This window comes from Indicator indicator, chromosome 15 (genome assembly GCF_027791375.1).
Source record: "Indicator indicator isolate 239-I01 chromosome 15, UM_Iind_1.1, whole genome shotgun sequence".
In the NCBI taxonomy this organism is placed as follows: Eukaryota; Metazoa; Chordata; class Aves; order Piciformes; family Indicatoridae; genus Indicator; species Indicator indicator.
In genome coordinates this window covers 142,595-157,787 of record NC_072024.1, presented here as the reverse complement: position 1 = coordinate 157,787, position 15,193 = coordinate 142,595, and the positions used below count along the sequence as shown (strand labels likewise).

Below are 15,193 nucleotides of genomic sequence, written 5' to 3'. Positions count from 1 at the left end.
GTGTTGGATGGTACAAGGCATCCAGCAGCAGAGAACAAGATCCTTAGGTGAGAAGACTCCCGACATTGAAACTCTTAAGTGGACACATTTGAACAGGGATCTCCTTACCACAGGACCCCAGCATGGTGGGGGTTGGAAGGGACCTCTGGGGATCACCCAGTCCAATCCCCCTGCTAAAGCAGGGCACCCACAGCAGCTTGCCCAGGATCACAAGGGCCAGCTGGGCTTGGAGTCTCTCCAGAGAAGACTCTACAACCTCTCTGGGCAGCCTGCTCCAGGGCTCCAGCACCCTCACACCAAAGATGCTTTTTCCTTATATATGGGTGGAACCTCCTGGGTTCCAGTTTGTGCCTGCTGCCAGACCACACTCTGAAAAAGTTGTATCACAGATGTACAAGGTTACCTTCAGATAGCTTATAGAAATACTATAGGAAAAATAAAGCTATCATTAGACTCCCAAAGTAATTGAAGTATCCTGGAAAGCAAACAGCTTTTAAGTCTTCCTGTCAGGAAGACAATGCAGGTGAGCATCCTGCTAGGTTCACTTGCAGGATTAAACCTAACACTGCCTGTTCTAATCTGCAGTTTGGAAGAAAAAGGCACCATGAAACCTGTGTCACATTTAAAGCAATTGTTCTGGAAGCTGTACATGCAAAAACTTCATCCCTCCAAAGCCAGTGAAGGTCTGTTCCTGTGATTCTAAAATATATTCTGAAAAATTAAATACATTCTTAATATTTCTTCTCCAAATGAGGCTTCAAGAGATGAGGAAAGAAACAAAGTAGGCCGTATATCATAGAAAACTTGAGTGGACCACATTTTACAGAGGTTTAATCAACAATTATTAGAAATAATGTGACTTAGACATAGTCAGAAAATAATACACAAAATGTCAAAGACACCTTAGCCCTCCTATTTCCCTATACAAAACACATCAACTAAACTTATTTTGAGAGAGGGAGAGAAAATATAACTGTGGTTTAACACAGTAGTAGTGTTTTCTTCCTGGAACTCCCTAGCTATATGCGCACTGTACAGACTCCAGTACTTACAGTGTCAAATTCTTCCTGCAGTCCTATTTACATTTTTCCTCAGTAAATCTCTGAGGGCAAAACAATCCAAGAGCAATGCTGAGGTCACTGTTTCTCAGATCACAGATACTCCTTCCAGTCTCCATCACTGGGATTCCAGTCACAGAAAAGAGGCAGTCTTGTTTTGAATGCCCTCTCCATGACCCTGTTTCTCTGAAGGTCAAGTGTGCTATCATTCCCTGTTGCCAAGGAAGCAGAATCAACGTGTTCCTGCTGTTTTGCCAGCTGCTGAAGGAGTTTCTCTAATAGTATGATTAATTTTATCTGGGTAGATAGTCTCAGGTGACCAAGCTTCTCCCTCCCCCTGTTACCTCTTCTTAAGCTCCTCGACCTACTCACTCTCTTTGAGCTGTGAAACAGCAAAATGAAATTTGAGAAAAGTTTGCCCATTTTCAAATGAGCAAAATGTATTGGAAAATCCATCCCATTCCCTGTGGAGCATGTTTAGCCCCAAAGTTCATTAAGCTGATGTATTTAAAGGAACACAGCTCTTTCTAAACTAGCCCTGGGCCCACCACTAGGAAGCAGTATAATCAGTCTGAGTACCCTGAGGAATTCTTGCAGCCAGTTCAGGACACACGTGGGACTAACACCTCTGAGCTACAGCACAAGACACCTGCATGAGCCTGCAGTGCTGGCTAACAAATGGGTCAAGACAGAAAGTATTTTTAAATTCTCATGAAGTGCAATTTGTTAAAAATCACGGTAAGTGAAGTTTGAGGCAAAATGAGCGCGTGATTGACAACTTGAATACAGAGGACCCTGACCACAGTGACAGTTCTGCTTCAAAATTTTGTCTGACATCTGAAGGCACTACACAGGTTCTGGGACTGAACCTGGGTCAATGACAAATTGCCCAGTGACACTATAAGCAAATCCTTGAGGAAAGCAGTGATACTTATTTTTGCATTAAGGCTGAAGTACTTTTTATGCTTTTCAAATGATGAGGATGAGGAGGAATTGTTGATGTTTCCTCTGACTCCCCTAGCTGCCCTCTGTTCTCCAGCCTCAGGAACTGTAGGAAAAGCAACTGCAGACACTAAAAATGGAACTCTTGCTCAATCTGTTCAGAAATACCCAGCTGGAAAAATGCAGGAAGCACCTCTGCTAGAAAGCAGAAGCAAGCAGCAGCAGTGAAACCATCACGAAGGCGATTTTACAAAGTCCTAAAAATAAAGCAAGTACAAAAATATTCACAGCATGGGAATGTGCTCAGTTACTCCTGTGACACAGTCACAGTTTCAGGAAAACAAAGCTGACGAACTATTGCTCTAGAAAGAAACCCACCATCTGCCCTGCTTGAGTGGCAGTCTGATTTGGGGCTTGGCACCATGGCTCTCAATAAACACAAGCATTACATATGTGGCAATCATGTTGAAAAAAACGACACAGATATAGCTAACACCTGCCAGTATTTGCATTAAATTACCCTGTTTGCAACTTTTCTCTCATAATTCATAACTTAAAATCCAGTGCATGGTTTATGATTCTTTCTCGCCTTACATTTAATTTTCATTGTTGAAAAAAAGGGTATGTTGAAAAGCCTCTCATTTTTTATGTCGAGTGCCATCTTCCATGCTACATTTTTTCTAAAAAATAGTGAGTAAAAATAGAACTTTTAGTACTTCAAGAAAACAAAAAAAATACTTACATGCATTAAAAACTGTGTCTGATTGAAGACACAAAGAACAGGCAGACAGCCTGAAATGGCTTCACATTAGCACGGTCGTAGCAGTAATTACTCTCAGTGACATAATGCTGCTTAAAATTGTTTTTCCATGAACAAAACTTTCACAGTGTGATGCAGTGGACAGGAATATAATTTAAGGAGGAGGTGAATACCAGAAAGAGATGAAGCCCTCTATTTACCCACCGGCCAGGAAGAAATCAGAGCTTCATACACTCTTGAGATGGAGCGATCTCTCCAGTGGTAAGATACAACCATCACACTATGTTACCACGGTGCATTTCCTGCACGAGGAATTACAAATGTCACATATTTCATGTGCCTTAAGGTGTCATTAGAGCACTCAAGTTCTACCAAAATAGCGTAAGGTTTGCCAGTATTTCCAGCACAGGTTTTATTTCCATCTTTGGAAGCACTAACACCACACACAGCAAGCTGCAGTGAACCTTCACCTGTCAGCTCGCGCTTTTTTGAAACTTTATAGACTTTTTTGAAACTACTCCCTAGATGTAATTGTCAGGACACTCAGTAGGCCATTGAGCTGCTTCTTGAACTAGAAATATTTTATAATACCCAGGTTCTACCTTAGCTCAACAGGTCAAAAAAGCCCCCATGTCTGAAAAGTGGCCTTGTCTACAGACCTCTCTTAGCCTACTTGCCCATTGCTACTTATGAAATCCTTTAGTATGATAAATAATGGTAAATGTTAAGGGTATTAAATCAAAACATTTTAAACATACACAAATTCTAGTTTATTCTTTGACTGAAGTTTGCATACTAAAGGTGGTTAATAGGTTGTTTTCTATGGCTATGTTCAGGTACAGTTCCAGTGCTTAGGAGTTAATTTAGATGTTTTAGCAGTTGAGCGTTCAAGCTCCAGAAAATACAGATCCAGAGATCACTTAATATCACTTTAAGTAGATTTTACTCATATGTGTAGATAGAAAACATAAAGCCCAATTTAAATTAATCACCCCACTGTAAATTCAATATAATGCATAGCTAAAACAGGTAACTCCAAACACTGTTCTGGATTGAGATGACAGCTCAGGAAATGAGCAGAAACACTCCAAATCATCCAGCTAAAGATCAAATGACCAGAAATTCTGTTATATTAATCTTTTTAATGATCCATAATACAGCCAAGTTTCTTTGTACTACATGCTGAATTTCTTGCTTCCTAATACAGGGGCCACCAGAATGAAGGCAAGCAAACCATGTACTTGTTGCACTGGTTTCCTGTTTGTCCCTAAGTGTAAAGTGATACTATTCTATATAGATTTTATCTTCCATTTATGCTTAATTGCAAACAATAAGGACTCCCTAAGATGTTCTTAATTTCAAAAGCTCATATACCAACTGTTGTGATATGATCTGTCACTCACCTCAGCCACCTGCTGAGTCTCCACTACCTGCTGAGCCAGCACCTCCATACTGGTTGCCATGGTGAAACAAGATCATTAGAGAACCTGTTTGAAAAGATGCCAGCAACTTCCATCAGGCACAAAAATTACGTTTTTCTTATTATTAGTTAAAAAAGCTCTGATAAGAATCTTTGATTAATTTACAACCCTGATAATTTGCCATACCTGTCCAATAAAGACACATGCCCTGGTTGTTATGTCCACACACACATGTGCACACTAGAACCAGGGGCTCAAAGAGCAGAGCACACCCTTACTCTTTTCTTTATAAAGCCTTTAAGAGACTATCTTTATTACTTAAGGTGCAAAGAAGAGATGTTAATTTCCTAAACTAGAGAGGACTAATTTGAGTGTCAACCATTGATGGCCTGTAGAATTCACAGCTAAGGAACTTTCCTCAACTCTAGGGAAGAGGAACCTCTGCACTGCCTGCTGAACAAGGAAACAGCAACCCAAGAATGCTGCTTTGAGCACATTTTTATTGAGTGGTTCCATCAAACCGCCACATACATCCATATTCCTATGGCAATATTGCACAATAAAAGAAACAAATTGTCGCATATACAATCTATTTTCTAGTATCTAAACTTTTTTTTTTTAATATAATGTGATGGTATCATCACTCTGAGAAGAAAATACTGCAGAATTGTTTTATCCTGTTGTGACTGTACTTTCAACTTTACAATGGTTCAGGGGGCAAAAATAAAAACAACAAAAAGAGAAAGCAAACAGAACAAATAAGAAACAAACAAAAGGCCACTTCAGATGTATTTTAAGTGATCATTATTAGGGCTGTGTTTCTCCATGGGTAAGTGTAATTTTCAATTTTCAAATTCATGCATTCCATTTTTAGTTGTGATTTGCTTATTACAGTCAGAGTTTAGATTCTGACTCAGGTGCAGACAAGGAAAAGGCATTCCTGAGTGCTGGCCCACTCAATGTTTTTTTTAAACCTTCCATTGATACATGCAAAGCACTTACTTTAAAAATCACAGATAATTAAAAATTACTATGAGCTACAGCAAAACTTGTAATAGAGACATGCATCCATGTCTCCAGCACAACCTTCCCCCCTTCAAATGTAAAACTCATGGTGAAAATGTCAAAACTAGTGGTAAATGAAACGTGAGTGCTGTTTTGTACGTCAATGGAATATTATTTCTAACAACGCATAATCAAAGTTGAGACATTCTCCATGGAAATCCCGTTTCTCATTCAGCTTGTCATTTTTATTCAGATGGTCAACTTGCACAGTAAGCATAGGAATCATTTCTACCAGACCCATTTCATACGGTGGCTTGTAGATGACTCCTCAGTTGTTTGGTAATTCTTTTTCAGTTTTCTCTTACTTTAACTTTTTACATTCAGCAAGGAAGATAACCATATGCTCACATGCTGTTTTCTCTGTGCTTTAAGACCAAAAAAAGCCCTGAAGATGAGATTTGCAAGTCCTTTCTAAAATCCCATGGAGTCTTTGCTGTGGTAAGGTTCTGACAGATTTGCTGCTGCTATTGTCGTCCATCAAGCTTTTTTGTTATTTTCAACCTCTCCAAAAAGCAGTGTAGCTGAGGCTATGTCATCGAACTCATCTGGAAGCCCAGAGATCACACAGAGCCAGGCCAAGTAAGCTCGTTAATGATGCTGACTCTCAGCTGACACAAAGCAAAATCAGATTCCTTGCAAAACCCTTGAGCGGCAAAGTTCATTAGGAAAAAAAGCCCCCAAACCAAAAATTCAAACAAACCAACCAACCAAAAAAAAAAAAAAAAAAAAAAAAAAAAAAAAAAAAAAGAAAAGACGGCAGTTAAAACCTGCAAGCAGGCACCTGCAACTCCAGGAGAACACGTGCAAGGTGTGCTGCTTCCTGACATATGGCACAAACCCATTACTTTCTCCCTCAGTCGCAGCGAAACGGCAAAAGAAAGCCACACACTCCATTTGAGGTATTCTACGCCTATGGCCCTACTAGAGTGACATAGCAAGAGGCAGAATTCCAGCTTATTGAACTGCGTTCCTTTGTCTTAAGACACCGGCACCCGCTGCAGGCTGGGCGCCTCCCGTCGTCTCACCAGGATTCTGGAGACAGGAAACGCGGGGTTGGCAGGTTAGGCTCTGCCGAGAGCCACCGCCACTGTGGCAGGAAGCCAGCAGGAATCCTTGCAACAGCTACCAGGGCAGGAGATAACGAAACCAGAGCAACTCCGACGCCACAGCTCCGCAATACCCACACCGGGCACGGAAGCCGTCACCCACTCCATTGGTTGCGGCCCGTCAGGCCCCACAGGCGGCCACCATCCCGCGCGCCGGGTACCACGCCCACCAGCCCGCTCCGTGCTCCAGCCAATGGCCGCACCGTCCTCCAGGCGCCACCGATTGGCTGATGGAGCTGCATGTACGGCCTGCAGCCCGGCCTCCCGAGTAAGAGGGAAAACACCCGAGAGAGAGGCGGCCAGGCTTAAGATGGCGGTGCTGGCTGGCGGCCAAGTCCCAGGCGGGGCTGCTGCCGCCGCCATTAGGTCCCCTCCCCCTCCTCTCCAGTATATCCTTATATCAGGCTATGGGGGTCCCGGGCACGACAGTAGGGAAGCGGCCGTTAAGATGGCGGCGGTCTCAGCCCCATATGCAAAGTACCCGCCGCCCCCTCCCCTCCGCCCTCCCGGTGGCAAAGGTAAAAGGGTCGGGTTCAAGCCGCCGCCTCCGCCCGCTCAGACTCCATCTTCTCTCTCTGTGTCCGTGTCCCGAGCTCGTCATCGCCGCAACCATCGCCCTTGCGACCCCCCAGACAGCAGACTGCTCTCACCGAGACCGGACCGGTTCCGACCTCAGGGGTCCCACATTCCAGCCCAGCGGCTCCGCAATAGGACTCCCGCACCGGATCGACCCAGCTCCTCACGACGCTGTTCTCGCTATCTATAGAAACTGCAGGCCAGCCTACATGACATCCGTCTTCTCTCTTACCAGCAAAATACCGGAGCCTTACATCCCCCCCTCCCCATAAACCGAGCGTTACCCCTCCCCTTTGCCGGTCGCGGGGGTGTACCTAACAGGGCCCCGATGCCACCTCCCCGCGCCCCTTCTCTCTTTTCGGCCCCACCGAAATAAACCCCACCGGGCCGCCTCAATTTTAAAAAACAATTTTTACCTCAGGAATCGGCGCCAAACGTGCCCTGCTGGTGACCCTGACCCGGGCCCAGGCGGGCCAGTGCTGGGTGACGGTGCCCAGCGGCGGCCCTCCCTCCCCCCGTGAGGGCGACGGCGGTGAAGGGGGCAATCGGGGTCCGCGGAAGGGAAGGGGGGGGCTGCGTCTGTGCTACGGGGCCGTGCGGGGGGAGGTGGTGTTTTGTTTTGTGTGCCGTGCCCCTGGCAAAGGTCAGAGTTCGTGACCCCGCCCGCCGCTGCCGCCGCCCGGGAGCGTCTCCCCGCTTCCTCTTCCCAGCGCTCGGCCGGCCGCGGCGCCTCCATCCCCCTCGCGGGGCGGAGCCGGCACGGCGGCGGGGGAGGAGCTACCTGAGCCGCTAGAGCTTCGCGCCACCGCTCCGGTGGGCATCGCGCGGCGGGCCTGGCTCGTGGGGCAGGTGCTATAGCTGTAGGCCTAGCGCAGGCCTGTGCCTGGGAGCTCCTGTGCGCCCCGGCGGCAGAGGGCGCTGGGCAGGCGCCTGGGCCTGCAAGATCCCAGCCCTTGGCCGGACTCCCGAAGACGAAGGCGCCCACATTTGAAGGTAGCGCTGAACTGTGGCCTTCGAGGCTCCGCTGTAGCCTGCAGCTCGAGATGGTTGGCTGGAGGGTGTTGGTATGTGCCCAGGTTGATGTTCCAGCTGTACCGCGGCTCTTACTGAAGATGCAGAATCAAAGGTAGGCTTGCAGTTGACGCTGGTCTTCCAAAGGCCACCACCAAACTGTCTCGAGTTTTTGTTCACTTTGTCGTTAGTGAGGGCACACCCCGTGGAGCTGACTGTAAACGAAGTTGGTTCTGCCTCCACATTTGCGGTTGTGGGCAGGAGCCAGGTTTAGGTGCAGCTGAGGTAGTTGAAGAGCACCACTGCTCCGTGCTTGTTGCTGCTTTCTGAGGCTGTGGTACATTGACCATGACCCCAGTTCACTTTCATTACTCTGTGTAGCTATTTCTCAACCTATTTCTATCAAAATATCTTACTACTTACTTACAAACTTAGTAAGTTTGTCTTAAGTATGGTGGTTTTGTCAGAAGCTAACTAAAATAACGGTCAGATAAATAGTGAAATGGGAAGATGTGATAGTAACTCTTTAAAGGAAATGTATGGAAGAGCAAGCAGCTGAAGGCAATAATCAGTTAAACTGGAAGTACTCAACATGGTCAGCACTTGCATTTGTTTGTTGGGTTGGTGGTGTGGGTTTTTTGTTAAAACTGGCTGTTTGGGGCAAGAATATGAGAAGTGAAGGACTATGGTTGTGAAATACAGCCTTGCTGTCACACAGCTGGAGCTGATGGTATTGAAGCACTTGATGTACAGAGGTGTTTGCCACAAATAAAGGAAAATGTTTCAAAAAATGTCTTGGGTGTTCACTCCTGTGAGGTGAAGAATATGAAGCATTTTCATATTCTCCAAATACAGACATGCAGATGCCTTCAGATGCAGGTGTATTTCTTCTTTTATTTCTTAAAACATGCCATTAGTGTTGAAGTGCAGCTCTGGGATGCCTTTGAGGATTTGTACATTTTCATAATAGCCTTGCTGTAGGTTAGATGTTGGGGTAGGAATGTGTTTCCCTTGTTATCAGTCAAGGATAATGATTTGTGGAGCCATGTGTATGGTTACATCACGTTTTTTAAGTGGAGGATTTGGCCAGAAAAAAACCCTTTTTTACAGTGAAATAAACTGTGGGAATAAATGGTTGTTAGTCTGGCTTTAAGCTGAGATGTGCGTCTGTTGGGTCATGTTCTCTCTTTGTGCTGTGTTGGGATCATCTATACCTGATTGGAGGTGACTGGTAGGTGGGCTTTACAAGAGGTAAATGCAGTGTGGACAGAAGCACTTCATCATAGCAATGAGGTCTAAATCCTGTTTCTACTGGAAGGCTTTTGCTACCATCTTGTGATTTGATGCTTTTCCTGTCAGAACTGGTTGATAGGTGCCTGTTAACAGTAACTGCAACTGCAGAGTTCAAATTAAAGAAGGTAAAAATGAGGAAAAGGAAAAGCCTGTAGAACTGTAATTATGTTTTGCTCTTTTATTTTTCCACATTACTTAAAACAATGTTTAATAGCACTGTATCTTATTTTTTTACAACAAAATACTGTAGGTATTCATTTCCTGCTTAAAACTTCATACAACAGTCACTCAATGTCAGCACCTAAGTCTTCATAATACTGTTGCTCTCTAGTGCAGTTTTGTTTTGTTTGGGACCATGGTTCCCAGCCTTAGTCTGTATTCAGCATTCCCTCTTTTCATCAGTGCAAAATGTTTCTAAGGGGTGATACACACTTCCAGTGTGCTAGTAGCAGTGGCTCTAGCCTGAGGCAGATCCTTGGTCTTCATCCCTTAACTAGTGAATACCAAATTTTGCTCAATCTTAATTTTTGTTTCCATATGATGATCTGCTTTATGAAACTGCCAGACTCAGATGTATCAAAACCCACCAAATAACTGGATTTTTCTTTAGTAGTAGGGGTGTATTTGTGTTTTTTTTCAATTTTTTTCTTCAGGAGGTAAGCTGAACTACCTTTATAATTTAGATACATATTACAGACCTCTGAAGTGTGGGTAAAGAGTTTGTTAGGGTCATTGACATGCCTATTAAGCTTTTTGTAGAAAGGGAAAAATTAAAATCTCCCAGTATATTGGAATGCAAGTAAATTCTTGAACGTGATACTTTTATACAAAGATATATTTTAATCATAAATGCCATTCTATTATTCAGTCAAATATTGTGACAAATATAGGACACGAAACCGTTTATTGCAATGATCAGAACACCACTTCTCAACCTTTATAAAAAATCCCAACAAAACACTAAAACCAAAACAAACCCTCCCCTCCCTCCCCCAAAAAACCCCAAACTCGTTAACAAACACCCAAGCCCCAAAACAGCAACCAAACAATGAAAAACCCAACAAAAAACACCCCTAAACTCCAGAGATCTCTGTCCTCAGCTGGACTAAGGCAGCATGGCATATGAGAAGCACCCAGACACTTGGCTGCTGAGAGAGAATCCAGCTCTGGAGCTGTAGTGCACAACAGCAGTTGGATGTACGAGAGGTCTGGCCACAGGGACTCCAAAGCACTCCGGTAGAGCAGGTTTGGCCTAGTGCATGCAGCCCAGCAGCAGTTACAAAGCATGAGCTGCCTGCATGGGTTCAGCTTCTGATGGCATTGTTTGTAGCAGGCAGGGCAGACACAGCAGGAGCTTTGAAAAGAGACTACTTAAATAAGTGATAAAAATCTTAACACTGCTGGGTAGTGTTCAACAAAAGCTTTCTAAGGTTTACAATAAATTAAAAGTAACCTCTGGGTTTGAGTGTCTGATGCAGTTTTTAGGGAGAAGTGACCCAATTCACCATCTGGATTTGTAGAGCTAGCAGAGCCTGTTCTAAAAGCACTGCAGTGGTATGAAATCAAAGTCTTTAACATCAGTTACACAGTGATCTATGTAAAATTACAAATTGGTAATAAGTAATTTTCCTGGACTCTGGCCAGTGAAGTGTTGGTAGCCCAGGTATGCCGAAGATACTGTTGGCTCATTTTCTGTGGGAGTAATTTAGCAGACACAGGGCATAATTTCCTGCTGGTGCTCATTAATGGGCGAGTCATAAATTGGCCACAGAACTCCGTAGAAACATGAGAAGATAGAGCCATGGTCCAATAAAAATAATAAAGTGCTTTAAATGAGCATTTGTTGTTTAGTACATTACACATTTCATGGTAAACATCAAAACCAGGCTAGTGCTCTAGAGTAAGTAAAATTGAGCCTGTTACTTACTGTAGGCAGAAGTTCCAAGTATTTTCTTGTCTTGATGTTAGACTTAGTTTACTGTGAGATCAGAGAAGAAGCTTGTAGTACAGCTTGAACTTGCACAGACACAAAGATCACCATAAATATCCTCTACCTTGAAGTTTCTATTTGCGAAAATGTGGGTGTATGAAGAGGGAAGAAAGAAGAGCAATCTGGAGACAGTTTATATTCAGTGTATGTAGCCAGTCTGCCTGAAATACACTGTTCAGTTTGGTAAGACAGAAGAGGGCTGCTGGACGTGTATGGAGAGCTGAGGATTGATTCAAGTCCATTGGGTGCCAGCTGCTATAATATTGACGCTTCTTCCATGGCGTCAATCCACCTGGGAAGGGCAGGAAAGACAAAGTGGTGCACATCACACTGTGTGTCAAGAGCATTTGTAGTTTGAGAAAAGTAAATATTTAAAGAACATAAAGCCTGAAGAGGACTGTGTTTCCCATCCCAGCTTTAGTGAAGATTCCTGGTTTTGTGATTAAAGCAGAGAACTCAGTTCCAGGACTCTTGTGTTCCAGTCCCACCTTTACCAGTGAGGGATTGTAAAATCTCAAAGGCAGTACAAGTGCTGTCTTAGAGTAGGAGAGATGAAACCTCTGAGGTATGTTTAAAAGCAACAAAACATCCCATAAACAGTTATTTCCTTCCCTGGGTGTCTTGAGGTGCTGCTGGTTTTATTACTAATTTCATGACTATATGTGGAAGCAGTAGCTGGGAAACCTAACCATGTGTTGGCGAGGACACTAAGCCGGGTAACCAGAACACAAAGCAGAGAAGTTCCTGTGCAGTAATTGCAGCTGACAGACTCCAGGGCACATTCACCTGAGACGCCTCCTCGTTTTCCTACACAAGGGAGCAAAGTCGTCTTCCTGATTTATTTTTCACATCACCCAAGCCAGTCACATGTAATTGTGCATAGTCCCCAGGCTGAGGCTGCTGTGAGGAAGGCATTTCTGGAGTGAAGGGGAGGAGAAAGCCCTATGTGAGCTCTGAGACCTGTGTGCTGGCTCAGTGGAGCCCTGCAGCCTTACCTCAGTGCTGAGCTGTTGTCCTCTGCTCGGAAGCTGTAAAAGAGAGTCTGCTTGTGGTAGAGATGGAAAATGGTGTCTGCACTTCCTTCCTCTTTTTCTGGAGCAATAGTGAAACCCAGCAAAGGCAAACTTTCAGTGGCAACCTTGTCCTGAAAGAAATGAGGAGTGACCCAAAATTTAGAACCCTTGTAAAAATTTAAGGGCTTTCTGAAAACCAAATAATGATACAGCCCCTCTCTGACAGATCTAAAAGCAATAGTGTCAGTCTTCAGCCGCACTGGCGGCTCTTACCTGAGCAGGAGCAGTGCCTCTGTACTGCACATGCTCAGCTAGTCTTGAACTCAAAACCCACCTCCGAAAGTCCAGTTCTTCATGACCATCTGCATGGCCATGAAGGTCAAATTGGCTGTAAGTTAATGGCTGTCTCTGACGTTAAGAGTCCAGGAGGCAAAACAGAGGTTACTGAGAGTATGGGACAGGAACAGTTCTGAAAGCCTGAGACCTGCTCCCAGTTGTCCATTTTTATTTGCTGAGTGCAAGTAGTAGCCTTCTTGGTGCCTTGTGTTCTTTTGATAGCGCTGGCAGCTTTCTTAGCACTGCACTTTCTCAGCACACTTCTTGTCCAAAGCACTGCTTGGAAATTTCCAAGCTGGTAACACAATTAATTGTTAATTTACTCCCAAGAAACATCCATGAATTTTGCTTGCCAGGTGCTGTTTTGTACAAGTTAAATAAAACAAGAAGCCTTGAGTCCTAGTTTAGCTGCAACTGATAGCTGCAGTTTTGGCCACTGTGCTTAGGTAATGTTTTGTAGCTGTGCGTCTTGCCTTTGCTTCTGCTTTTAGAAGCTGAATTGGAGATTGGGGATGCAAAGTGTAATTAGCCATCCATTGCTTTTTCACTGTGAAAAAGTGTTGAGCCACTTTTAAGGTTAGCAGAGGTGAGGTAGATATATTGGATACAGAATTTGATGCTAATGGTCTGAATTGCTGGTCAAATCATGAACTCTTCTGTGCCTCAATCTCCTCATCTGTTTAAAGGGAATAGTGTTGCTTCTTGAAACCATCACAATTGTGATGAAAATTTAAGTAATTGATGTTTGAAAAGTATTCTGAAGGCTTAGAGTACCAAATATTGGTATTACAACAGTTCTTGCATCCCATGCCCTTTGCTCAGCAAAATGCATTTTTCTGCTTATGAAATCCATCAGTTAGAACCAGACTCTATATCACGCTTACTTCAAATTTTCTTGTGTTGCAGCTATTCACAAAGGAGAAGAAATTAAAATAAGGAAAGATGCTGCAAAGTGACAAAATCCATAAAAAATGATTTAGCTGATATCCAGCCTCCTTGGCTGTAAGGAGGAGATTACAGGCCAACACACAAAGCATTACTCTCTTCTCTGGAGATCACCCTTCTGTCTTGCCCTGTTTATACTTAAAAAACTACAAGATTTTCTTCCCCACCAGAAATGTATCATAGCACCATTTATCCACAAAACATCTGGCAGTTACACCTTGAAATCTTTAGGTGTGGATATGCAGAATAAGGCGCACAGTGACTGACAGTTTATAATAGCAAGAAGCCAAGGAAGGGCAGTTTGTGAAGAGGGCTGCTGAGGTTTAGCTACTGTTGTGGCTATGCCCCCACAGCTCCCTGTGGACTCACTCTGTTAGGACTAGGCCTCAGAAGGCAGGTAGTTGTGAGAACTCTCATTTCTACCTTTCACATTTACTTGTGCTGCCTGTAGGGAGTACAGAAGGAAACTCAGATAGGAAACTATTTCAAGTCAGGTTGCACAGTACCTCATTTGCCATGTAGGTGTAGAGGACTTTGCCTTTGATAACAAACCAGCGTTTCTTCCAGTGTCTTTTGCCTCTCTTGCATCTGCTGAGATAACCACTGATGGTAGCTCCCTCTCCTGAGGCTGCCACCTAGAGCAGGGTAGGAAAAACCAGGATTTGTGACAGCAGAGAGTTTTTCCCCTCTTAATTGTGCATGCTTGCATCACACTAGCCAATCAAGTCCTATGTCCATGAAACCATAAGTAGACTATCAAAAATATTGGGACAGAAAAAGGATAAGCATTGTGTTATGGTTCTTTTAAACTGTGTGAAGATTCCTGGGTTTTCAGTAACTGATGGAAAATAAGCAGTTGAGTTGTTTCTGAGGTCAGCATGTTTACAGCTGTGTTCTGAGAAGATGAACTTGTCCCTTTTCCCAGGTCTGTTTTTTTGGAATACTAGAAGTATGTGCTTCCAAGAGGGACTGACTGTAGCTGAATGCTTTTAAGATGTGGGTATATTTAGGACTTTAGGACACTGATTTATGTTAATCACTTGATATGACCAGGCTTCATTTATGAAATATTTCTGAGAAGTTACTCCTCATACAGAGGTATTCTGTGATCTAAGTGCTTAATGTTCCCAAAGATCCAGGTGTTGAGTAGCACCCAGTGCTGCCTGCGTTGTTTGTTACAGCAGCAAACTGCAATGGTAATGCATTTAGAAACAAAGGGCAGAGATTCCAAGGCAGCACTGCAGCACTGCCAGAAGCCTGTGCAGTGAGAGGGCAGTGCTCTGGACAGAACTGGCAGCAGTGCCCTACTGCCTCCTTGTGGGCAGAGGCCTTTCCTGAGTGGCATCTGCTGCTCCTGACGGTGTTCAGTGTGTCCATTACCTGCTTATGGCTTTGGCTGTTTCACCTCAGCGCAACCCTCCAGAGACTCCAGTGCCTCAGCTGCACAATGAGTCCAGCAAGATGCTTGCAACCTGTTTTCTTTACCACAACAACAAACACCTGCTGATTTCAGTGAAATGGAAGCAGCTCACTGTGCTTGAGTGCAATGGACAGCTTACATCAGCATGCTTGGCACCTTGTTCCTGGAAAGAAAACTAAGAGAGCTGGAGAAATCCTGACCACATTGAAGCTGGTGGGATTTTATTTGTTCACACTGGTGGGATCAAGACTTTACCC

General features: G+C 44.1%; 1 protein-coding gene across 2 annotated transcripts in view; it reads right to left on the bottom strand.

The window, feature by feature from the left end:
• Positions 1 to 10,238: 10,238 nt before the first annotated feature.
• Positions 10,239 to 15,193, bottom strand: part of FGD5 (FYVE, RhoGEF and PH domain containing 5) — an 82,567-nt gene continuing 77,612 nt past the window's right edge. For both annotated transcript variants that reach the window (XM_054387185.1, XM_054387186.1), the window contains exons 19-21: positions 14,023 to 14,151; positions 12,218 to 12,366; positions 10,239 to 11,514 (exon numbers count right to left, since the gene is read on the bottom strand). In XM_054387185.1, the coding sequence (XP_054243160.1) occupies positions 11,478 to 11,514; positions 12,218 to 12,366; positions 14,023 to 14,151 (315 nt within the window). In that variant the 3' untranslated portion in view covers positions 10,239 to 11,477. The remainder of the gene's footprint in view (positions 11,515 to 12,217; positions 12,367 to 14,022; positions 14,152 to 15,193) is intronic.